The sequence below is a fragment of the Penicillium mononematosum genome, assembly GCF_028829835.1.
Source record: "Penicillium mononematosum strain IBT 11891 chromosome Unknown utg000001l:1.0-4488741.0:1.0-4491989.0, whole genome shotgun sequence".
Classification (NCBI taxonomy): Eukaryota; Fungi; Ascomycota; class Eurotiomycetes; order Eurotiales; family Aspergillaceae; genus Penicillium; species Penicillium mononematosum.
In genome coordinates this window covers 3,532,882-3,556,688 of record NW_026643271.1, presented here as the reverse complement: position 1 = coordinate 3,556,688, position 23,807 = coordinate 3,532,882, and the positions used below count along the sequence as shown (strand labels likewise).

Below are 23,807 nucleotides of genomic sequence, written 5' to 3'. Positions count from 1 at the left end.
CGATTCCGTCGCCCAAAGCGTCTGCCACTCACATCGGCCCTGTTGGCCTTCATGCCACAGGTCCTAGGGCCGCTTGAGCCCACACCAAATTGGCGCTCCTGATGTGTGCAGGGTAGCTGTCCCGTTCTCGACGTTGTCGAACCCGAGCGCTTGGCGATGGCCTCAAATCCCTCTCCCCTTTATTTCCCAGCACAGGATTCCCCTCCCATTACTCCGTTTGGTCACGAACTCCGTTCCTCCAAACCCTTTGCTGGTACTCAATTTCCTGATGACACATGTTCGAATGAGTTACCCTTCCCAATTCTGTATGGCCCTGTCTGAGTTTCCTTTTTCTTCTTGATACAACCCCTTTTCACCTTTCCCAATCCCCCTTCTATGTTGTTTTTAATTAGACAAGACCCCCTCCCTCGCATCTTATAGCATTGCGACTCATGTAGCCCAAGAATTCATGTATCCCCTCCCCTTCTACTGTGCTCCCCATTCATGTATCCCTCCACCTCATGTCACCCCCTCCAGAAAAGAGTCATTGTCATGAAAAAGCTGTCCCTGATTTCATCTCCCTTCCTCGTATACGCCGATATTTGCCCACAACCATGCTATCACGCTGGAGACCATGTATAGAACCACCCATCCCAGCCTTGCCCACGGATGGAATAAGTGAATGATGTGCCGATGAGTTAGTAGTAGTAGTTGAAGTAAAGATGTTTGTATGATTACCTTTTGAAGTTTTAATAGGGACTTTTCGTTTTTACCTTTCATTAGTACATCTATGGTGTAGATAGAGCCCTAGAGGCCCATCTACATTGTAAATTGTAGCTAACTACATGTATGTACCTAGTTCTATACCTACATACATATGTAGGTAGAAAATAAATGATGCCTTCCAAGGTTACATACCCACATAGACCCATGGATAACCTTGGAAGCATAAATTCTTATCGTCACGTGGCCGATAAGGGCTACCTCGCGTCACAACCCTACCCGCGCACCACCCGAAAACCAAACTTTCACCGATCGTCGAATTCTTCCGCTTCATCCATCGACGACCATCTCTCGAGGTATGTGTTATGCCCTCCCCAAAACAGCCTCTCAGCTAGTCTGGGGATGCAATCATCTTGTCTAGATTGCTTCCAAGTGAATTATAGATAATTCTCAGGAATCGCGATCCAGGAAGCCAAGATGATACGCATCTCCCAACTCGGCACGGGCTGAAGAACTCCTTGCAACGCAAAAAGGGGCACTCTTTGCGCTCGAAGACTAGTGGTGGCTGACTTGAACCGCCTTCGTCGAACAGATACCTCATAATCTTTACTTTTAAACGTTACGATTTGAGAATCTCGATTCTACTAAACCGCCAAAATGGTCAAGACCTCCGTCCTCAACGATGCGCTTAACGCCATGAACAACGCCGAGAAGGCTGGCAAGCGCCAGGTCCTCATCCGTCCTTCCTCCAAGGTCATCGTCAAGTTCCTTGCTGTCATGCAGAAGCACGGTACGTCGATTTTGAAATTTTCTTTTCGTCTTTCCGTTTATTTTTGATGCGTTCTCTTTTTCTGCCTTTTTTTCCTATTCCTTGTCTTGAGCATATTTGTTCCCACCCGTTCGGGCTGATAACTAGGCGGCCGGTCTCAAACAACCTACGACGTCTGCCTTTTAAGTGTCCGATATATCAATTTGTGAAGATCTTACACGTTTCCAAAGCGCTGTTATGGCTTTTTCAGTATTTGACGACTTTTAAATTTTCACAACATGCTGACTCTTTTCTTTCTCAGGCTACATTGGCGAGTTCGAGGAGGTCGATGACCACCGCTCCGGCAAGATTGTCATCCAGCTCAACGGCCGGTACGTATTTACATACATCCATCTACATAAATTGACCATGAAGCTAACTTTCATTCTCCAGTCTCAACAAGTGTGGTGTCATCAACCCCCGCTACCCCGTCCAGCTCCGTGACCTCGAGAAGTGGGCTACCCAGCTCCTTCCCTCCCGTCAGTTCGGTTACGTTGTCCTGACCACCTCCGCTGGTATCATGGACCACGAGGAGGCTCGCCGCAAGCACGTTGCTGGCAAGCTCCTCGGCTTCTTCTACTAGATGGAGTCGTTCTAAAAAAGAATTGAGAAAAAGTTCTTGCTTTGACTGGTTATGCATGGCGTTGGTTGTATTGGGCTGGACCCTGGAATGTAATCTGGACTTTGTAGCTGTGAACAAAATACCCCCTGTTCCGCACTATTGATGGTTTGCAGAGTACATGGTTCGCTCGTATATCAATGCTAGAAGATTCCGGTCTGCAATGTCTGTAACATCCTCCTTTTTCTGCTTCCATTGTAGACTGGGACCGAGGTATGCTTTCACCGCCCTCGGTGCATGTGCATTCTGCCTTTTCCCCGCGACAACGAGTCCCAGTAGGACGCATATTGTAAATAGTGAACAACTCCAGCATTCATACGCCATGCCTTTGGACACGATATATCTGACTCGTCACGGGGTATGTGCTCTATGCATTCATCTCTGTGGGATTGTAGACCTAACCATAGCAGCACCGCCTCAGCTGGACCATTGACTTCCGCACGGGTACATACAGGGCCCAATTCCCCACGCCGACAGGAAACCCAGCAGACCCCGCGCTGACCTCGCACGGCGTGCGCCAGTCACACGAGCTGGCAGAACATATTGCTGGCCCCGAATTTCACCCAAAGCCATTCCGTATATACTCGAGTCCCTTTTACCGCTGCCTTCAAACCATCCAACCATCTGTTGAAGAGCTGAAGAGGAAATCAGCCGAGTCTGGAAAGAGCCAGCCAAATGGCCAGATTGGGTCAATTGATCGGCATTCGGAGCTGGATGTACGAATTGAGAATGGGTTAGGGTAAGTAGTATACACTCTCTGTATACTTATACTTCCTTCCATCCTACAGCCTAACCGTTTCTCTCCCGTCCCGAACAAAAGCACTTTACAAGCACCTCATTACCAGGAAAGCTAATTAGAATCTAGAGAATGGTTCGGTGCAACAGACTTCTTCGACCACCCGGCCCACCCAAACCTCGAAATTATGTCCACCCATTTCCCAACCCTCCTCACAGAAGCCAGCCAAACCTATAAACCCCTACTCATCCCCTCAAGACGCGGTGAGACAATTGCGCAGCTCCACAACCGCGTAGCAACAGCCCTGGAAGGCATAATCACCGACATCGACGCAGAAGTCTCCGTCCTCGAAGCAGAGCTTCCACCAGACCAAAGAACGAGCAAGTCCGTCCTGATCTGCGCGCATGCTGCGCCGCTCATTGCCATGGGACGGGCTCTTACAGGCCGCATGCCGGATGATAGTTCCGAAGAAGACTTTAATGTCTTCACGGCTGGTTTGAGTACTTTTAAGAGGAGGGAGGTTCCCTCTACTCCTAGTGCTGTACAGAGCGGCGATCTGCATGAAAGTTCGAGTGAGAAGCCGCTTGCTGAAGGTACGACGTTTATTCGTGCGTCGGGATCCGTGCCGCAGTGGAGGAATGGACGTGGTGTTGGGGGTGGGTGGGATTGTGTTGCGAATGGGGATTGTAGCTTTTTGAGTGGTGGTGCTGAGCGCGGATGGTGAGTGGATTCCTTTCTTTTCCCTTTCCCTTTGGTATCGTGCCATTATATTAATATGGACTCCGGCAGGCACTTTGATGGCGAAGAAGCCTTCAATACGGGTCCTATGGCTCCGCCTTCCGAACCACCTGCGAATGTAGCTGTCACGAAGTTGTAAGCTCATGATTTACGGAATCGTACTGGGGCAGTGGCATGTGGTGAATAGAGCGAGGACATTGTTGCATCTTTCTGAGATCATCAAGTACTGGTGATTTCAAACAATGACCACAAACCGGCAAGTCGAGCTATCATGATCTATCACTGCAATGCTCAACTGATGATGCCTCATAGAATTGCTCTCGTTTTCAACGAGCCTTTGCTAGAGATACAGAAGAAAGGCAGCATAGACATAAGAACAAGATTTCTTGCTAGCCGCGTAGAACTATATATGTCATGTATATATGATGTACATAATAGGAGCATCTAGTCCAAAGCGATATGGACAATTGACTTGAAGCAAAGAGTTGATCGCCTTGCTGACTTGAATTCGTGGACGACATTGTTATGGGTATCACTTTGGTGCATTTAAGTTCAACTATAGAGACTAGATGAAAGACGCTACCGCTAATATAGAGATGAATATGAAAAGCAAATATACCTCCGTGTATAGGTCAGTTATCTGCTGGACCCTGTTCAAACTGTGCATGCGCGGCAGGGGCCTCCTCCTGTTCAGTACCTGCATTCCCCGCGCCCTCCGCCACACCAGCTTGAGCCCGTTCCTGCTCTTGGCGCTCCCGTTCCCGTACCTGCTCCTGCTCCTGACGTTCCCGCGCCTGACGCTCCTGCTCAGCCAAGAAAGCTTGGTCTGCCGCAGTGCGAGCCTGCACATGCCGCTCACCAATACCAGGAACTAGACTCGCAAAAAGGAAAACAAGAGCTCGCTCCGTGCGGCGTATCTGGTCCCAAATATTGAACTCGACAGCAGCGTCATTGGCTCCAGTTTGAGTGGCTCGATCTGCCGGGCCACCGGCATGGGTGAGGCCCTCGAGATGGCGTTGGATGGGACTAACAATCGAAGTCGCAAACTGTCGCGGGATATTTGTCTCTGAAAAGAATGACACAAGCAAGGCAATGCCGACGAAGATGTAACGCCTCCAGGTGCCAGGGGCGCTGGTGAGGTAGCAGAAGAGCCACAAACGAGTGAACAGCCAGATGCGGCGGATGTGTCGTGCCAGACCGGCGTGTTCGACGTTGTTGCCTCGGCGCTGCTGGTTGAGCATTGCTTGGCGGAGGGCGTTCTGGACCACCGCTACGTTTTGGTTGAGTGCTTGAGGTACTTGAGGTGCTTGAGGCGCACCCTGTTCGTTAGCGGGGGCTATGTTGGGCGAGCCCGCCCGCTGCGTTGTGGGTTGGGTTACCCAGGGTTGTCTCACGAGATGTCTTTCTCCCGTTGGCGAGGCCAGCATGAAGAATTGCATGGAGCCTGGTGCGAACGTGTTCGAAAAACTTTGAGTAATGGGGGCTTGAGGTGGAACGCTTGCCTGCGACTGCTGTTGCTGCATATATTCCATTAGACGGGCGCGTTGTTGAGCATCAAGAATACGGCCGACCAGTTCCGCAACACCAGGTAGAGGAAGTTGTCTTGCAGGTCGTGCATCTTGAATCTCAAGAAGCTGGTTCCGTATACGAATGATATTCCCTGTGGATGGCATGATACGTCGGTCCAGTTGTCCCTCAATCTCCTCGACGTGTCGTCGTAAAGTGAGAACATGCTGAGAGACATCTGTGCCACCGGCTTCAGGTGCAGTTGTAGTTGCTGAATGTCGGTTAGTTAAAGAGCTGTTGATATATTGGTTGATTGTAACGTGTGGAGAAGTTGGAGTGGCACCACTTGTCCTGGGAATGCTAGAGTACGATGGCACACTGGATGCGGTCACCGAAGCATCGGAATTTGAGTGATCCAACCATGTGGAAGAGGAAGTGGAAGCTTGAGCAGAGTTCCCGAAGGGCGAATCTTGCGGTATCTCAGAGCCAGGAGCTGCTTCTCTGTGTATTGGCTCAGGTGGCAACACGAGGTGCATACTATCAGTGCCATTCTGGAAAAGAGATACCGTTCAGTTAGGACGAAAGGTCATGTGGCGCGAGTTTAGGAGCAAGTTACTTACCTCCATAGATGAGACTACTGCTCTGAGTGTTGCGTCATCGACAGTTAGGGGTTTCCCTCTGTAGATGAGTCTCTGATGCGACGCTTGAGGATTATTCGGAAAGGACTGTTCGATCCGGCCCTTGAGCTGTGCGATTGTGGAGGAGAGTGGAACATTCTCGAGCGTAAACCGGCTTGGAGGGGGTAGAGACTGGCAGAGTATGTGGAGAGTGATTGTGCTCGGTGCATCTCCCTCTGCCACGCGCTGGGATGGTGTTCCTGTTGCCATTCCTTCAGAGTTGTAATTGTTCGCAGGCTAAAAAGCCGATATAGAGCTGATCTAGTTGCTGATATCTGGCATCAATAGATCGATAAGCGATGTCGATGTCGTAATGTCCTCTGTAGGACTCTATAGGACCCAGGAAGGAAGTGGAAAGAACGATGCAAAATGACAGAAGATGCAAAGAGTCAGATTCGCAGAGACTCTCATTTATAATGAAATGGATTTAGATATCAAGAGAAAGACAGGCGATTGCATCTCCACGTGCAATTCTGCCGGGCGGTCAATCGGCAACAACATGTTTCCCCATTTCGGAAAAAAACGCTCTAGGCTTAGGGGTCGATTTTTAGCGCTCCAGGCCGATGGATTAAACATTATGGCCAAGCGCCTTTTCACTTCCTTGCCTCTCCTTCATTGCCCTCCGGCTGCCCCTCGGATCGGCGCTGTGTCGATGGAGGTTCTTTCGTTCCGGGCCACGGCCCGTCACAAAGCCAGCCTCCGGCATTTTTCGTCTAAATCATGGAGACCATATCACAAGGACAATAACTCCGAAAATAACAGAGGAGGATTTGGCTCAAGGCTCGGTTTCGCTCTGCGCAATACCAAAGTCGAATGGTATCCCATCCCCGTCGGACTCGGAATCGGTTTGCTAGGGTTGCTATCTTTCTACAAATCACAACGTGCGGAACGGGATCGGCTGGCTCGCGATGCAGCCGGCGATGAATGGGAAGAGGGAAAACGGCCACCTCCTCGTCCGAGGATCAGCCTGTCAGGCCCGTGGCACGTACAGATCATGTCCACTCTGCCCCTGAAGGCCATGTCGCGTCTATGGGGTCGGTTCAACGAAATCGAACTTCCTTACTACCTCCGCGTTCCTGGATTCAAGCTCTATTCCTGGGCCTTTGGCGTCAACCTCGAGGAGGTTGCCGAGCCCGACCTGCACACCTACCCGAATCTGGCGGCATTCTTCTACCGTAAGTTGAAGCCTGGCGTTCGGCCATTGGACCCCGACCCTCGTGCTCTTCTGGCTCCCTCCGACGGCCGAATCTTACAATTTGGAATGATTGAGCGGGGCGAGGTTGAGCAAGTCAAGGGAATGACATACAGTCTGGACGCTCTCCTAGGATCAGCTACGCCTGCGCACGCTGACCACACCAATCGGCTCACGGACCAGGGCCGGAAAGAAACACAAAAGGATGTCGAGAACATGGCTGCGCATGAAGAGTTTGCGCGCATGAATGGGATCTCCTACACTCTCCCGAGCCTTCTTTCGGGAGAAAATGATGCCCCCAAACGACGTGCTTCATTGGATGCTTCAACGGCATCCAAGTCAACCTCGGAAATCCAGGTGCAAGAGGACCTGGCCCGTGGCGATGGGACACCCTGGTACGCGCCCAAAACAGCAGCCAACCATGCTTTGTTCTACGTTGTGATCTACCTAGCACCCGGTGACTACCACCGTTTCCACTCTCCCGCTCCCTGGGTGGTCGAGAGCCGCCGCCACTTTGCTGGCGAGTTATACTCTGTTTCACCATATTTGCAGAAGCATCTACCCGGACTATTCACCCTCAACGAGCGAGTTGCACTCCTTGGCCGATGGCGGTGGGGTTTCTTCAGTTACACGCCGGTCGGAGCCACCAATGTAGGCTCCATTAAAATCAACTTTGACTCGGAATTGCGCACGAACAGCCTGTTGACTGATACCGCTGCGGACTTGGCAGCGGCCTTGGCTTCTAAGCGAGGTGAGCAATATCCTGGCTTTGTGGAGGCGACTTATCGCCACGCCAGCCGAACGCTTAATGGACATCCCCTGCAACGTGGAGAAGAGATGGGCGGGTTCCAACTTGGCAGTTCAATTGTACTTGTGTTCGAGGCCCCACTTGGAACTCGCAAGTCTATTGATGCCGGCTGGCCTGAAGATGCCCCAAGTGATGGGTGGACTTGGAGTATTGAGAAGGGCCAGCGCATCAAGGTAGGCGAGAAATTGGGCTTCGTTGGTGAGACGTAAAATGCATGTTGCACAGCCCCGGTGCACAGCCGACAGCGATAGCTTATTGTGGTCTTGGCCTACATTTGTTTTGTAGGTCTGTTTTCTTGTACTATACCAGTCCTTTTCTCGATGTCAGGGTCTTGAGCATTTAGTTTAATCACATTATATTTTTTTTTCTTCTTCTTCTTCCTCTTGATCTATCAACTGGCAAAGGAAGTATACTATCAACATCGGGATTTCCTAATTGGGATTAGCATAGATCAGGTCTTGGCGTGATGCTATCGCCTCCCAAATGCCGTCATCGCTGATTGCCCTTCAGCTCCTCCAAGTTGGACGAGATGTACAAGATGTTACTAGGGTTATGTAGGTACAGATAAGTTAGAAGTAGTAGAGATTGGCATTTAAAATTACCATCTCATATATATCACAAGTGAATGCAGGTCAACTGCAGTGAAAGACTTTCAGCCAATGTCCACCAAACAGCTATCAACGTGGGCGAGACTGCCCAGATGCCAAGCTTCCATACTCTAAATCAAGGATTCTTCTCCTTTTAAACTTCCTCCTTGTGTTTCTTCCATCTATCCTTCTCTTGATGGCCATCTTTAATTCACCCCGATCATTTCAAAATGTCAATGCTATTGCGCAGGCCCCAATGGGCGTCAACAGCTTCTTCATAAGCGCCCATGAAAGTCATCCCCCATTCTTACAATTAGTGCTGCTCGTCTTCTCAGCTGTACTGGAAGTCGTCTGCGTCAGCCTCCCTGGTTACATTGCTGCCCGTCAGGGCATGTTTGATGCTGATGCCCAAAAGCTGGTGGCAAACCTCAATGTGACTCTGTTCACCCCTTGCCTCAGTATGGATTGCTCTCGCCATGAGATATTTTATGACATAGCTGATTTTGTTCGACAGTTTTTACCAAATTGGGCTCGCAATTAACCGCCGAGAAGCTGACGGACCTGGCTATCATCCCGGTTATTTTTATTGTCCAGACATTCGTCTCATACATCTGTTCCTTCGTTGTCGCAAAATGTTGCCGCTTCAAGAAGCGGCAATCGAATTTCGTGGCCGCCATGGCGGTATGTGATACGCCATGCCATTTGAGAGAGTTGAATATCTAATTCTAACGACACTCTCTGTAGGTCTTCGGCAATTCAAACTCTCTCCCGATCTCTCTCGTCATGTCGCTCTCACAGACCCTCAAAGGCCTCCACTGGGATCGGCTCCCAAACGACAACGATGACGAAGTCGCCGCACGTGGCATTCTATACCTGCTTATCTTCCAGCAGCTAGGTCAGCTCGTGCGCTGGAGTTGGGGATACCACATTCTCTTAGCGCCTAAGGACCGATACATCGAGGAGGCGGAGCGCGAAGAGAGTGGCCAATCAGTCATCGAGCAGGGCCAGGCGCGGTACAGCGACAATCCGGACCAGACAGATCCGGACGAACCGCTAGTCCGGACACGCAGCTCTGACGATCTACTCCATGCCCACGCAACGCATGCCGAGCACCGGTTCCCATCCGGCGACCAAACACCCGTGTCAACGCGAACTTATTCATACTCGAAGCTGTCCTCCGCTCACTCAGACGACGACTCAGACGATGCACCGTCAGCGATTGGACCACCACCCGCCGGGCCATTCCTCCCCGTCAAAGCTCCCAAGGCGACATTCTCCAGTTCCCGGATGTCGAAACCACCGCGCGCGAAGCCGAGGAAGCCGAGAAAACGTGTTTCCAGCGCTGCAAAGCATCTCTGCGCAGATCGCGAGACCGTCTGAGCCAGTGGCGAGAAAAGAAAACCAACGCCCTTCACGCGCGTCTCCCACCAAAGGTCCAAAAAGGGTCTAGCATCAGCCTCGCACGGACTGCGGCGCTTCTTCCATGGCTTATGGGACTTCATGAACCCGCCGCTGTGGGCAATGCTAGTATCAATCGTCGTTGCTTCCGTCCCAATGCTCCAGCGCCTTTTCTTCCACGAGGGCACCTTCGTTCGCAACTCAGTTACCCGCGCAATCGAGCAGAACGGACAGGTCGCCGTGCCGCTGATCCTGGTCGTACTCGGCGCGAACCTCGCGCGCAATACCATCCCCGAAGAGGCGCTAGCGGATGTGGAACATCCGCGCGACGAACGCAAGCTTATCATCGCTTCACTTGTTGCGCGCATGCTTCTCCCGACTCTTATCATGGCGCCGATTTTGGCGCTTATGGCCAAGTTCGTGCCGATTAGTATCCTCGATGATCCGATTTTCATTATTGTCTGCTTCCTACTTACGGGTGCGCCGTCGGCATTGCAGTTGGCGCAGATCTGTCAGATCAATAATGTTTATGTTGGTGCTATGTCGAAACTCTTGTTCCAGAGTTATGTTGTCTGGTAAGTCATTATTCGTCCCATTTACAGAGAAAAGACACCTAGTCGTCAATCTCATGCATTGACCATTGCTAACATGGCATTTCCTTCTTTCCAGGATCCTCCCCTCGACCCTTGTGCTTGTCATGTGCGCTATGGAGGTCGTCGAGTGGGCCGCCTCTTCGTAGACTCTTCGCTTTGCACGTAGATGCCAAAGCTTGTCTTCCTCTTCTAGTCTTTTTTTTTTTGGGGTTTCTATATTCGCTCTCTTTGGACATTCCTGTAACTACCCATTCCTTTTTCTCTTTTGGGGGGATTGGCGTACCTAAGACATTATTCCTTGTACACAGACTGTACTTTTCTCAGCCTATGGACCTATCGTGATGCCTATCTCTATGAAATTGTATATCATTATTTGCTATAGGGGGGTTTTTTGGGGTGGACAACCTACTTGATGGGGGCCTGTATAACAAAAAATGATCAATCCACACATCTGACTGCATCTACACCTTACCTAGCTTCTACACAGCTGCATGAGAAACCACCCTGCGTCAACACATCCACCTCCCCCTCCTCAAAGGAACCCAACCAAGCCCATCAACACCCCATCAAAATGGCAAAATCAACATCAGACATCTTCATGAGCATAAAACCAGGGCACATGCAAAACATAGCCTCAGGGTCCAAAAACCACGAATACCGCGGCTATCTCCTTCCGTCAAGCATCAAGCACATCTGGTTCTACACCACAAGCCCTATTCAACGAATCGAATACGTGGCTCGTATTTCTCCAGGTAAAATCCCAGGAGAAGTTCCCGGCGACGGAGGTTTTGGCAATGCGGAGTTCAATGCCGGGTTGAAAGTATCCAAGTACGGATATGAGATTCTCGCACTGTGGAGGTTGAAGATGCCCGTTAGCTTGGAGAAGGCCCTTGTTGAGGGATTCTTGAAGGGCGCGCCACAGAAGTATTGTTGGGTTTCTTTGGATTGCTTAGGGGGGGTTTCTGCTGGATGGGCAGGATTTGTTGTTTTCAAAGACGGATGGTTTGCAGTTTAGGGAGGAAGATCAGTGTGATAGACTGACTGGATTTGGCGGGTTAAGAGTCTACTTTTATTCTTTTGGCATTTCCACAACTAGAAGACTGTTACGCCTAACAACTGCTGCAGACTGTTCCTTTTGCAACAGCTAAAGCTTGTCTGGACACCTGTCAGATAGGCCAGTTCCCGACTTCCCCCTGCTAAAGTCCTCGAGCACCCCGTATCCCACGAAGTGTCCAACTGGCCCCTTCGATGTACGACCGTAGACCATGCCGTAGCTCTTAGCGCAGAAGCAGAGACCCATGGACATTGGCTCCATGCGAAGTGGCACTGAGACTGCAGGCAATGGGAATGTGCGCATGTCGCATACCAGTGGTCCATGTTAATGGCCATTCCATCACGTCTTACAATTCAGAGATGTAGTGGCACTGTTGTGTCTAGGGCTGGGATTGGTCCGAGTATCCGTCGACCGGTTTTCATGGGGCTTGATTAGAAAACTGACTGTGGTAGATAGACATGATCATGCCACAGGGCTTCTACAGCATAAATCCTAGGTTCCTCTCTCTGGTCATCTTGTACACGGGCGTACCTGCAATTTCACGTTAGCAGAGTCAACATCGAACAGATGCTCTATCAAACTTACTCCAAGAAAAGTCGAAACATGTAAACGTCTATATCATCATTTCTGATCGTCCTGGCCGCCCAAGACTGGCCCTCTTCGCCGATCGACCGAGCAATCTGCTGACCCGCAGGATCTTCCTCGAAAAACCGTATCAACTCAGGAATCTCATTCCCGTCTTTGTTAATCGGTACGTAGTGGACCCATGGGACCAAAACGTCCTGATGCCACTCCCGGAAGAAGGTCAACTTGAACGGAACACTCTTGCTGCGCATGAAGGCGTAAAACCTCCCGCTGTAGGCATGACCATCCATATCTAACAGATACCGGTATTTCCAGGCCTCGCTCGCAGGATCTGGTTCCGCGATATCGTTGAAGAACACTTGCTCTTCATCGCAGTCCTCGTCGCAGTCCACGATCTCCATGAAGTGGGTATTGAAATATCCCTCGATCTGGGATCGATTTGCAATTTGGACGTCCCAGCCTTCACTACGGCCCGCAATACAGCTTGAATCGCTTTTTGGCTGCATTAGATACTGGGGCGATTGTGGATGGGTCAGATTTCCGATGATGCGCTGGCGTTGCAGGTTGCGCCAGGTGCCGTTCCGACTATGTCCTCCGGTAGTCTTTCCGCGCCAGTACAGCTGGTGTATCTTGTTCTCCCATTCAACTGAGGTTTCTGGATCGAAATTTGATATACCTTCGTAATAGTACGGCGAGGGAACTGCAATGTCCTGGAATGAAGACGGACGGGACATAGAAAACATCGGGACCAGCTCGTTTGTCACCTTGAAAGAGTTTGGGTGATCAAAAACTCCCAGCCGATGCCGCAGCGATGGGTTGTTGCACATATCACTAGCGGCAGTCTGGTTGAACACAAAGCCCAGAGGACCCACTGCATAAGCGCTTGAGTTGTCTGGCGCGTTACTATCCAGCGCCCTGGCAGGTGTGTCTAGTGGGCATGAAAGCCGTGAGTAGAGCCAGGTCTCTTGGCGCTCGATGTTGTTGAATCTGGTCGTGAAGACCGGCACTGGTGGGATAGGGTCATCCGTATCACCTGGCGAGAATGTGTTCAACAATGAAGAGTTACCATTGAGCCGAGCGTGAGCTGCATAGCCTTCAGTGATTAGCTTATGCAGCTCCTCGTGCGGAACTACCACTCGTGGTTCGTCGTGTACGTTGAATTCCATATTCATGTCCGGTAACCATTGGGAGAACTTGTCAAGAATCTTCATTGTTGCATCTCTCTGGAATCCGCCTTGGCCATTGCCCAAATGGATAGCTCTGCCGTCGCGAATCGCAATGCCCATAACGTGATTATCATACCCAAGATCCTCTCTCACACGCGAACGAATCGTGCTAGGTGCAAGTCCCCAGAAAGGCAGCAAAGTATGATATATCGTATCAAATTCATCAATCAGGACTGTGTTTCGCGACATCGCAAACGCATACCATTCATCGAAGTGCGGAGGTGGTGGCATCTTATATCGTCGTCGATATTCCGCCACTGCCTCGTCCAATGACTTCGACTGGTGCCCCAATGTCTCATTAAAAGCCCATTCAGCATCATAAACAAGCCGAGCGACTGGATGTTGACAAGCACGCTCGTCGATGAATGGATGCGAGAAAATATACCACAAGGCCAACATAGCCGCTATCGCCAGCCCAGGGATAGTAAAAGTTCTCTTCGAATTTTGCGAGTAATAATACTGAGACTTATGTCGAGCTCCTTGAAGGAGCTGGTATTGCTGTTCCCTCCATGTCCCTGAACGAATGGCCTCAGCCATAGTCACGACGCCGAGTTGCAGTGACTGCACCCAAGACCGAACGCAACGAACCGGCTGCATGTTGAGTGAGTGCTATAACCAGTTGTATTCGCAATATCATCCCAATTAGAAATGCATGAAAAAGATTAAGGGCAAATTACCGCCGCAGAACGCGAAAACGCGAACGCGGGCCATTGGGGGCCGGCCTGTGGGCCCAGGGATGGGGCATCCTACGGAGTAAAAGTACTGAAACCGCTGGGAAGTTGCACCTCAATAGAAATTTTCGTGTCATCTGTCGATGGTTGCTGGATTCTTCCAAGGATTAGAGCCCTGGGGACACCAAATGACAATGTGACCCGAGGTCACCTCAGTCACCTCAGTCACCTCAGGGCTGCCCCGGACTATCAAGCGAGAAGCCGCCATTTGAGGCTCTGGGGATTGTCAATATCGTCCCAAATTTGACTGACTTCAACACGAGACCTCCTTCTCTTTGGAATTTTTTTTATGGAGTACGGAATACTCCGGAGCTGGTCAGCTGTTTTCCCATAGGCTGTGAGCCATCTCCTGTTGCCCCTGAGGATCGTCGCTCATCTCGGAGAATCTCCGCTTCGGGCTAGACGTTGGGTTGGCAAAACACCAAATTTCGAAATATTGCCAACATTCACGTTCACATATTCGAGAGTTTCGGAAGTCGGTCACAAATGTGCCTAATCCTGAGAAATCAGGATACATCGTAAGACTGGTCGCTCCATAAGAGTCAATATGTATAACCCAAAAAATCATCCAGAACAGATGAGAAGCTAGGGTCTGAGTGTGAGTGACAATAGGTTGGCTAGTCGCAAGGCCAGAGATGGTCGATACATCTCAAAAAACAGGACATGATTCTCCGCTGTCAGCGTGCGCATCCAATCCCGCCTGATCGCCCTGCACATCAATCAACATGGCCATACCCGTCGCCGAATGCCAAAGCATATGGCAATGGAAAAGCCAAACGCCGGGGTTATCCGCCCGGAAACGGAGAACAGCATAGCCGCGACTTGGGATCTGGACTGTGTCACGCAAAGCAGCCCGGGATGTGTCGTACAGACCGGAATTATAACCAGTGCTGGGGTTATTGGCGTCATCTGTGTGATTTCTCAACGCATCTGACTCAGGTTCTAGGTGTGGTGGGATTTTGTCAACGAAAGGATTGTAGGAGCCCCAGCCAAATTCGGCTTGGTGGACTGCGAGTACGTAGAAGTGGTGGCCATGCTGGAGTGGATATTGATTAGCGGGCTGTCGCCAATAGGTAGGGAGAGAGGGGTCTTTGTACCATGTGGAAGGGGTGGGATCCTTCATCTAGATTGTTGATTACCAGATCTATCCATACGGGCTCCGGCCCCGTGGTTATTGCGAATTGGTTTGCGTCCCATTTGGCCCGTGGTATAGAGGCCAATGGAGCGGGTGGATCTTGCTGGGGCTTCCAGGTAGTCTGATTGAAGTAACCGAATGGTTTGTTGGAGTGTCGTGCCATCTTTTGGATCTTTGTGTAGACCACATGTGTTTGCTGCGCAATGGGAGGGATGGAACGGAGAATAGACGGCGCAGAAGGTGCTTCTCCGATGTTGAGATGGTTCGCCTTGAGCGGAGGTCCGTCAACGGCATCGGAACGGTAGTTGATGGCGAAGGTTTGATCAGGCGTCAATGCTGGGTTGGTGTACTTGAAGGAACTGGTGAGACGTTAGCAACCACCCGATCACTCAAGTGGTGCTCGGCAAATTTGTTCATACTCTTGATCGAACTGAATCCTCATGTGTGACTGCTTCTCAGACGTCTGCAATAATGGCCGAAGAATAAAATCCATGCGTTGCCCTGGTAAAAGTACGCCGATGGAATTTATATTCCTTTCTTTGGAGCGTGCCACATCGACACTATCCACCTGAAGCAGGTCCAAGAGATGGTTGTCGAAAACGAGACTTAGCCCGGCTAGAGCTCTGTCAATTGGTTAGCTAATAACTGCTTTGGCTTTGATAAGCCCTATACATACCCAGTGTTGACCACGCGGATTCGATATGACGCATAAGGATCGAGGTCGATAAATGAATTATTCACTTGCTGATCAATGCAATCCACCGGCCTAGCAGGCACCGCCATCATGCAGTCAAAATGCCCTGCCCCATTGATGAGCATGGAATCGGGAACAGGCTGGTACCAGTGTCAGATAGTTACAGCGATTGGAGACACACTTCGAAACTCACCTCATTTCCAAAGTTCCCTGGGTCCATATACCATTCAAGAACATCACCCGCGGTGCGATGGTACCAGTCCCCCACGAGAAGCAAAAGTTCTCTGTCATAGGTGTATCGGGGGAGATTATCGCGCCTCCGGGGCATTAAGCTGGGAGCGGTCGATTTGGAAGCTGGTGCATGGACGACTAGCCCACCATAAAGGCCATCAGCCCGCGAGACCCCCGAATGGGCATGGTACCAGAAAGTTCCACTCTGATCGGACGGGATCGTCAAATTGTAAACAAAATGTCTTCCGGAAGTGATGGGACATTGTGAGATCCCCACTGCACCATCCATGGCATCTATGTGAGTTAGCCCCGATACTTTTAATCGAAGATCGGACGACGGCAGATGCTTACTAGCCACATGAAGGCCGTGCCAATGGAGAGCAATTGGTTCATCCGGCAAGGCATTGGTAACATTGATGATCAAGGTGTCACCAGGGCGGGCCTCCACCGTCGGTCCAGGGAAAAGGCCTAGTTCGATATCCTCCGGTCAGATCGACAAACGTGATACCAGTTAGTGCCTTCTACTGACCATTGATGAGATAGACCCGCTTCAATACACCGTCTGGTCTGCGAAATTCCGAGGTCACACGCCAGTCCAAATACTGAGTCGCGGGCGCCCGGTACACATGGTCCTCTGGGTGAAGTTCTATCCGCGGTCGAGCAATGATGGCCTCATCCTCTTGAATATTTTGATGATGCCGCCCGGGTAAAACCAAGGGCCCGAAAAAGACGGATGACTGGAGCAAATACATCAATCCGATCAAGAGGCATGCAGCCAATGAACAGCCCGCGATCGGCCATGGCCGCCCTGACAGCCCCGGCATTTGTCGAGGGGCCAATTGCTCCGAAATAGGGGCGGTTTTCCGATCTCGACTGTATTGCCTCTGCATGGTTTGGCAACGAACAGGATTATAGCCCATTTAACTTTGGGAATATCAGATATGTACGGAGTAAAGAAGGTCAAGTACCAAGTGAGTGCTGGAGGAGAGGACACTCCGCGCTATGACCTCATGCCTTGCTGCCAAAGGGATCAACGTGGTGCGACCTTACAGAAAGACATGCAACACACGTGCTCCTCCTGGTCAATCAGAGTGGAGATAGAATAATTAATGGTTGAATTAGAATGTCCAAGCGCATCTCTCCCACACATTACTGAGTGGAGAGAAGACATGGGCTAACCTTGGAAAGTACCTGTGGCACCCTGGGCTAAGCCCAAAGTATACAAGATCGTTCTTGCCGAAAGTCTGTTCCTGTTTAGCGTTGATCCAACCATGGAACCGCAGTTCACGTGGAGACACCTGCATATCAGATTGGATCAACAATGCACCACCTTCTCTCCTACTATAACCTCTACTATAACTCGACTTATGTTGTATATAGGCTTGCATTATTTTTCATTGTGCATGATCGGCAGCCATGCATCACCAAGAATGTCACCCTATCCCTGTGCCCAGGTGTTTACACCCCCATATTTCGATTCGTTCTTTCCTTGGTCTGGTGCTCCCATGAAGGAAAAACGTCTGCAGACCTCGGGATGTAACGAAGCCTCAAAGCTTGTGAGGGGTCCATAAGTAGTACATACACCTGCCTACATTAGGCAGGTAGCACTACTCCTCCCTTAGTTTTCTCCGCTGTCTGCATGCCTCGTTGGGGACACATAAGTAGTGGACTCTTCTCTGAGTCGAATTCTTTCCCCTCATTCATTCCTTCTGCAATCACCGAAATATGGCTCTCAACTTGCTAATGTGTATCGCTATTGCGATATCTCTAGGAACAAGGCCCGTTTCTGGTGGGTCTTTAAGTGACATCGAGCATGTCGTCATCTTCATGCAGGAGAATCGCTCGTGGGACACGGTACGTTTTGCCTGCACTATGAACCGTTTAAACCGTGCTCACCAAATCGCAGTATTTTGGGACTATGCCTGGAGTCCGGGGTTTCAATGATCCCAATGTACAGGTCAACTCTGACGGAAACTCGGTCTGGCACCAGTAAGTGTTGGGCACCGGAGCTCTTAGGGAAGAAATTGGTTCTAATATTCCGTGTCAGACTAGTCGAGCCGGCCCAGTCAAACAAGACCAAGACCTTGTTACCCTGGTATCTTGGATATCAAGGTGGCGACTGGCATGATGCGATTCAGTGCATGGTCGCAGGGAGCAACGGCTACGAGGAGAACCAGCAATCCCTAAACAACGGGTTGAACAACCATTGGGTGACTAAAAACACACCCTGGAGCTGGGGCTACTTGAAACGGCAAGATATTCCAGTTCAATTTGCTATTGCTGAAGGTTGGACATCGGGAGACATGTATCAGGTGCGCGGCCAGAGTCGATTCCAAAAAAGAAGAACTGGATACTGATCTGCAATCAGGAAAGTCAAATCACTGCCACCAATCCCAATCGGGTTACTTTGGTCAGCGGCTCTATCAATGTTCCTGGGAGTCCCCAGGACAAGGACCAGGGAGGCGTGTATATTGACAACAATGAGGTACCAGGTATGTATCGTCAACTACATCTTCTGTCCATCTTCGTATCCCTCTAGACAACCATGGTTTAGCTGCTCCATGACCTGACCAACATCGTACAGGCTGTGATAACCACGGTATTAACTGCTACCCACTCAAGTGGAAGACTGTCTATGACTTTTACGAAGAGGCGGGAGTCTCTTGGCAGCTTTTCCAAGACACAAACAACTTCGACGATAACCCTCTGGCTTGGTTCCAGCAGTTTCAAAGTGCCTCTAAAAATAGTCCTCTGGCCAAAAAGGGTATGTCGTTTGTTGGTCTCGATTCCTTCTATCAGGCTGCCGCCAACGGCACATTGCCGAGGTCAGCTTCATTGTTGGTCCGTCCGAGCTTTCTGAGCATCCGCCATACATGCCAAAGGATGGAGCCTGGCTCCAGAAAAAGATCGTCGATGCCGTCACCAGTAGCCCTAGGTATAACTCGACGCTTCTGATGATCAGCTTTGATGAGACTGGTGGCTTTGGCGACCATGTCACCCCCTTCCACTCCCCTAAGAACACCCCGGGAGAGTGGATGCAGGATCCCCTGGGTATGTTCTCGGATATCTTTGTGGGGCCCGGTTTCCGAGTACCGTTCTATATAATCTCTCCCTGGACCCGAGGAAACCGCGTATTCACTGAGCGGGCAGATCACAACTCCCAGATTCTCTTCGTTGAGGAATGGCTGACAGCACGGGGATACAAGAATATCACAACCGATCAGATGGTTTCATGGAGACGGGCGCACATGTCTAATCTAGTCAACGCGCTTGATTTGGACCATCCTGACTACTCTCTCCCGGATCTTCCGGATGCCGGGACCCTGGATACCAACGAAAAGGGCGAGTATACTGGTACATCTAACTGCCAGGCTCGTCACAAGCAGACACGTCCAGATGTACCATACGGAGAACAGAGCAATGCAACGGATGTCAATACACTGTGGTTTGAAGAGGGTTTCAAAGAGGTGGTCGGCTACCTCACCGAGGGTCGATACCTAGTCTTTGAGAAAAATGGAGCAGCCATCACAAATCCGACCAGGGGAAGCAGCCTTGTAACCAGCGACACAAGCCCTCAGCACAACAATAAATCCCAGCGTTGGATAATCCACTACAACGACGACGAGGAAAGTCATACCTTTACCATCTCCAGCGCACTGGATGGAAGATGGGTCGGCCCTGGTGGTGCTTTGCTTCCCAAAAGCCAGAGTGCAAATGCAGCTCAAGTGCATTTCACCTTCTTAGGTGGTGGCCTTGGCTATACCCTGCAGTTTGTGGAGAAAGGGGGGTACATTGATATTGACAAGCTCGGGAACCTGAATGCTGAAGGTGCTAAACCTACCAGAGGCTACAAGGTCTTCAGCGTCTCCTTCCGGGATTAGACGATTAGATGTTGACTTGATGACGTTACGGAATCTGCATTATATCCCGAGGCTGCTGCCTGAGAACCGAGTTATTCTGAATATCCTAGCAACAAGACTCGGGCTGCCTGGAGCATGAATCCAACCACAATATAATATGCTCAAATTTATTTGTGCTGTCGTACTTTGTAAAGATATGGTAGTGGCTCGACTATGCATAATAAGATCATACCCCCTCTTCAGCCAAGTTCTAAATCGAGCCCGAAGTCTATGCGCGAATAACCGTAAATGGACCAGCAGCGTTGAACAAGCTAGGCATCTGCATAATATTGATTAGCCCCTGGAATCAAATAGAAGCCAAGAGAAATACAGCCCGAAAGCACATAGTCCCAACCCAGAAAAAGGCAAAATCGAAAAGGAAAGAAACATACCTGCGGCGCCGTTGAGAGAGTAGTTCCAACCCTCAAATACCAAAGTGAGCCATCCTTGACTTGAGGCAAGTCCTTCGGAATAGTAATGTCCACACCACCCGCCTTCTCCTTGATACCATCCGTGATCTTGATAGTCTTGTCGAAGGAGATGGCATCCATATTGCGCACAGGGTTATTGTACAGCCACACGCTGTAGTCGTCGCCAGGGTACTGGGTCAATGGGTCTGGGCAGCGTCCCGTGGGCTTCCGGTCGAAGTTGACACGCACGGTTTGGCCAGCGGAGACGGTCGAGTTGTCGGGGATGCCTTGGTAGACGTTTACGCAGGCATAGTCGCGCTTACCCCAAGCTAAATCATTCAAGAGAAGGAATTGTCAGTTTGGAATGTTGCAGATGGGTATAGAATCGCATACGCAGGTTCTTGTCGAACAAGGCAGTGCTGGTTCCCACCAGGGAAGCGACAATTGCTGCAGTGAACTTCATCTTGGAATTTTGGTGATTCAATGATAGGTAGGAGGGAGAACTGCGGATAGAATATGTTCAACGATAGTAGGAGAACCAGTGCCTTATATGCAAAATAGGAGCATACTATGTTTTTGCCTGCAATATTGTGCCACCGACGACATAATGACCCCCTAATTATAACTTTGGGCTCTGAAACCTGGTTTATATTGTATGGCATCCGAGTGATTATGTTTCACTCGGTCTCTCCACATGGACTTGGATTAAAAACCCGACTGCTTGGCGTCATTGGCGTGAGGAGTGATCGGCATAGCCGATCTCCGTCCGGGGACGCGAGCTACGGAATTTGTGCAGTCTGGTATATGTACCTAGTACTCCGTATACATAGTGGTGTATATTTCTATGCTCAGCTAAGCCCCTCTTTATATATTATTGCCTCTTGCTTTAGTTGCCTAATGGAGTCCCGTTTCATTCTTCTACAAATATGCCTTGCTTTGTGGTCAGGAGACATCTATCTATAGATCTCCATATTTTTAGTTGCTCCGCATAATTTATTATTGAGCTTGCCTATCCACCCTCTAGGTATAGTGCTATTTGGATGTCTCAGGGGAGAAGACCTCGACAATAATGGCCATGTGGATACACTGTCATCTGACAGCTCTGACTAGTTGATTTGCCCTTTTCAGCCAATTCATCTATTTTTTGGGTTTGTTCTTTCTGTCTCTTCGCTGTCCGAATCCTCTAGCCCAGTTCACCTGACATCTGTGCAGAAGCACTTGGCTGCATGAAATGTCTCATAATACGTCCAGCCATTAACCTTCACGAACTTTAGTTGCCAAAGAGCTCGTCCTTGTAAACCCATGTACTGTGCGCATGAGGTTTTATTGCTGTATTGCATTGCAACCAATATAAATGCCCCCCAGCTGAATTTTATGTTCTTGCTATTTTCACTCGCATCCTCATTCCATCCACTGGCTTAGAAGTAATCTCCAGTGTCTGAACTTTGTTAGTAAACAAATACCACTTCTGACTGTGCAGGTAGTCCTGTCGGGTACTCACATTGTACAGCCCTGACTGGACTTCGTATTGTCCGTTTTCCTTTTCAATCGGCGCACCTGATTCATCCCGCTTGGTCGCCCCAAGTCCTACTTTCTCCCAGTTATATCGCCGTGTCGCACATGCCAGAATCACAAGTGCTTCGATATTCGCCAGCTCTTGTCCAATGCAGTTGCGTGGTCCACGCTCGAAGGGCCGCCAAGCACTCGCCGGTATGCTGGAGCCAGTCTCCAACCAGCGCTGGGGAATAAACTGATCGCTCTTGTCACCATACACGGCTTGGTCACGCTGTATTATACTCTGGCAGTTGTAGAGCATCATTCCGTCCAGGCACACATCTTGACCATCTGGTAGTCGAACGCTTAATCCAGTGTTTTGGGAGAATCGGGCTGTCGCAGCTGGTGGATACAGACGAAGAATCTCCTTAACAACGGCAGAAGTGTAGACCATTCTTTGGAGAACACTCTCCCCATGTCCTAAGATTTGATCTCGAATGTGGGCTGGGTGCGAGTTAGGACCAAAGATGTCATCCAGTTCCATGCAAACACGGCGCAAGACCTGCGGGGTGCGAGCTAGTTCGTAGAATGTCCATTGTAGCAAGATGCTTGTCGTATCGTGGCCAGCAAATAGGAAAGTCTTGAGTTGATCGCAAGTCCGGTCTAGAACTTCGGGCGTTAACTCCTGCGTTTCGGCTAGACTTAGAGCAAGCACACTGCGAGACGAATTTTGTGAAGTCGACCGCTCCTGGAACTTTTCCTTGAACTTTTCCTTGATACACTCTTTGATATGCGCACTAAGTCGACGAGAAATTAACTTTCTCTGGAGCGGAAGTATAACTTTCCATCCGCTATAGCCGGAACGCCAAGTTGAGGCGAGTTTGCGGAAGAGTCGAACGATTGCACTTTGCTTCTCTTCTCCCAGTTGAGCATCCAGATCAATATCCATGGTGACCGCGCCGATAATGTCAAATGTCAAATTCGTACACAGCTCATCCAGTGGAAACTCCTCGCCAGTGCTGGCGTAATGATCAAGCTTCGTCAAGAAAAGTTGTGTCTTATCTAGAATGCATGGCATCAGACTGATGAGATGCTGGTGCGCAAATCCCGGGTTCAACTGTTTGCGAAGGCCTTTCCACTCTTCTCCCTAGACTTCGCTTAGTATAACCTATATGCACCTCAATCGACCCTTCAACCTACCTCTGCAAGAACAATTGAGAGTGGACCCATCAGATCTCTATACCAGTGTGCTGTGAATGACTTGGGGGGACTAAATGGAAACAGCTTCGAAATTTTGGATATTTGCTCTGCAACATTATGATCGCCGATCACGCACATGGGATGGCTCACTGGTCGCAAATCGACAATAAATAGTGCCGGCTTGCCGAGATAATTGTGCATAGCTTTGAAGATTTCATCTAGCAACCACTGTCAGTTTTATATTCCAAGCTAAAAGTTGTCTCATCCAACCGATGTGTATATTTGGCCGATTTGTCTTCACGAGTTTGTCGATTGTGGACAAATGACCCCATAGTAGCGATGGTGGAAGCTGGGGCAACCAGGCATATTGTTCTGTTCGGTAATATACGACCTTTTTCCAAATATAGAAAAGAAGAAGTGGAATGATCGTAGCAACTAGAGTCCAGGCCATGATATGACCAGTTAAAATCGTGGTAATTGTCAGTCTTGCGATACCTGCAGGTCAACACCCGACACTAGGATCGGGTTTTAGTTTGAGCGAGCTGGCACCTCGCTTAAATTGCGATAGAGCATTTAGGATAACAAAAGCACTACGAAGATTACTAGATATAGACGGGACGTCGAAACGCCTTTCTACAAGACCACAACAGGCGTGTAGTGTATGTCAATCCATGTATGAAGGGCTACGAAGTCCTCTCACTATTCTATTGGATTATTGTTGGACTGACGGCAACGTTCGATTATGTCCAGAAAAGCCTCCAAGATGGAAATATTGCTATGATTT

The 23,807-nt window shown here is 49.9% G+C and overlaps 13 protein-coding genes across 13 annotated transcripts; 7 read left to right on the top strand and 6 right to left on the bottom strand.

The window, feature by feature from the left end:
• Window positions 1-1,359: 1,359 nt before the first annotated feature.
• Window positions 1,360-2,093, top strand: N7519_001344 (40S ribosomal protein uS8; the record flags this gene model as incomplete). Its single annotated transcript, XM_057288122.1, has 3 exons — window positions 1,360-1,492; window positions 1,773-1,842; window positions 1,904-2,093. The coding sequence occupies 3 exons, from the start codon at window positions 1,360-1,362 to the stop codon at window positions 2,091-2,093; spliced, it is 393 nt and encodes a 130-aa protein (XP_057154205.1).
• A 157-nt stretch (window positions 2,094-2,250) lies between these two features.
• Window positions 2,251-3,742, top strand: N7519_001343 (uncharacterized protein; the record flags this gene model as incomplete). Its single annotated transcript, XM_057288121.1, has 4 exons — window positions 2,251-2,487; window positions 2,537-2,868; window positions 2,995-3,585; window positions 3,655-3,742. The coding sequence occupies 4 exons, from the start codon at window positions 2,251-2,253 to the stop codon at window positions 3,740-3,742; spliced, it is 1,248 nt and encodes a 415-aa protein (XP_057154204.1).
• Window positions 3,743-4,235: 493 nt separating this feature from the next.
• Window positions 4,236-5,996, bottom strand: N7519_001342 (uncharacterized protein; the record flags this gene model as incomplete). The annotated part of the gene is made up of 2 exons (XM_057288120.1): window positions 4,236-5,660; window positions 5,730-5,996. The coding sequence occupies 2 exons, from the start codon at window positions 5,994-5,996 to the stop codon at window positions 4,236-4,238; spliced, it is 1,692 nt and encodes a 563-aa protein (XP_057154203.1).
• A 367-nt stretch (window positions 5,997-6,363) lies between these two features.
• Window positions 6,364-7,995, top strand: N7519_001341 (phosphatidylserine decarboxylase 1; the record flags this gene model as incomplete). The annotated part of the gene is made up of 1 exon (XM_057288119.1): window positions 6,364-7,995. One exon carries the CDS (start codon window positions 6,364-6,366, stop codon window positions 7,993-7,995), a length of 1,632 nt encoding a protein of 543 aa, XP_057154202.1.
• Window positions 7,996-8,569: 574 nt separating this feature from the next.
• Window positions 8,570-9,753, top strand: N7519_001340 (uncharacterized protein; the record flags this gene model as incomplete). Its single annotated transcript, XM_057288118.1, has 3 exons — window positions 8,570-8,831; window positions 8,888-9,054; window positions 9,118-9,753. 3 exons carry the CDS (start codon window positions 8,570-8,572, stop codon window positions 9,751-9,753), a joined length of 1,065 nt encoding a protein of 354 aa, XP_057154201.1.
• A 120-nt stretch (window positions 9,754-9,873) lies between these two features.
• On the top strand, window positions 9,874-10,510 carry N7519_001339 (uncharacterized protein; the record flags this gene model as incomplete). Its single annotated transcript, XM_057288117.1, has 2 exons — window positions 9,874-10,346; window positions 10,441-10,510. The coding sequence occupies 2 exons, from the start codon at window positions 9,874-9,876 to the stop codon at window positions 10,508-10,510; spliced, it is 543 nt and encodes a 180-aa protein (XP_057154200.1).
• A 425-nt stretch (window positions 10,511-10,935) lies between these two features.
• N7519_001338 (uncharacterized protein) lies at window positions 10,936-11,379 on the top strand (the record flags this gene model as incomplete). The annotated part of the gene is made up of 1 exon (XM_057288116.1): window positions 10,936-11,379. One exon carries the CDS (start codon window positions 10,936-10,938, stop codon window positions 11,377-11,379), a length of 444 nt encoding a protein of 147 aa, XP_057154199.1.
• Window positions 11,380-11,508: 129 nt separating this feature from the next.
• Window positions 11,509-11,721, bottom strand: N7519_001337 (uncharacterized protein; the record flags this gene model as incomplete). The annotated part of the gene is made up of 1 exon (XM_057288115.1): window positions 11,509-11,721. The coding sequence occupies one exon, from the start codon at window positions 11,719-11,721 to the stop codon at window positions 11,509-11,511; it is 213 nt and encodes a 70-aa protein (XP_057154198.1).
• Window positions 11,722-11,849: 128 nt separating this feature from the next.
• On the bottom strand, window positions 11,850-13,826 carry N7519_001336 (uncharacterized protein; the record flags this gene model as incomplete). Its single annotated transcript, XM_057288114.1, has 2 exons — window positions 11,850-11,949; window positions 12,004-13,826. The coding sequence occupies 2 exons, from the start codon at window positions 13,824-13,826 to the stop codon at window positions 11,850-11,852; spliced, it is 1,923 nt and encodes a 640-aa protein (XP_057154197.1).
• A 783-nt stretch (window positions 13,827-14,609) lies between these two features.
• N7519_001335 (uncharacterized protein) lies at window positions 14,610-16,910 on the bottom strand (the record flags this gene model as incomplete). Its single annotated transcript, XM_057288113.1, has 6 exons — window positions 14,610-14,996; window positions 15,058-15,454; window positions 15,515-15,718; window positions 15,772-15,929; window positions 15,983-16,488; window positions 16,550-16,910. The coding sequence occupies 6 exons, from the start codon at window positions 16,908-16,910 to the stop codon at window positions 14,610-14,612; spliced, it is 2,013 nt and encodes a 670-aa protein (XP_057154196.1).
• Window positions 16,911-17,745: 835 nt separating this feature from the next.
• Window positions 17,746-19,901, top strand: N7519_001334 (nonhemolytic phospholipases C family protein; the record flags this gene model as incomplete). Its single annotated transcript, XM_057288112.1, has 6 exons — window positions 17,746-17,874; window positions 17,927-18,009; window positions 18,068-18,332; window positions 18,389-18,512; window positions 18,605-18,784; window positions 18,820-19,901. 6 exons carry the CDS (start codon window positions 17,746-17,748, stop codon window positions 19,899-19,901), a joined length of 1,863 nt encoding a protein of 620 aa, XP_057154195.1.
• A 247-nt stretch (window positions 19,902-20,148) lies between these two features.
• On the bottom strand, window positions 20,149-20,792 carry N7519_001333 (uncharacterized protein; the record flags this gene model as incomplete). The annotated part of the gene is made up of 3 exons (XM_057288111.1): window positions 20,149-20,199; window positions 20,312-20,658; window positions 20,723-20,792. The coding sequence occupies 3 exons, from the start codon at window positions 20,790-20,792 to the stop codon at window positions 20,149-20,151; spliced, it is 468 nt and encodes a 155-aa protein (XP_057154194.1).
• A 955-nt stretch (window positions 20,793-21,747) lies between these two features.
• On the bottom strand, window positions 21,748-23,474 carry N7519_001332 (cytochrome P450; the record flags this gene model as incomplete). Its single annotated transcript, XM_057288110.1, has 4 exons — window positions 21,748-21,767; window positions 21,827-22,970; window positions 23,024-23,241; window positions 23,294-23,474. The coding sequence occupies 4 exons, from the start codon at window positions 23,472-23,474 to the stop codon at window positions 21,748-21,750; spliced, it is 1,563 nt and encodes a 520-aa protein (XP_057154193.1).
• Window positions 23,475-23,807: the final 333 nt, after the last annotated feature.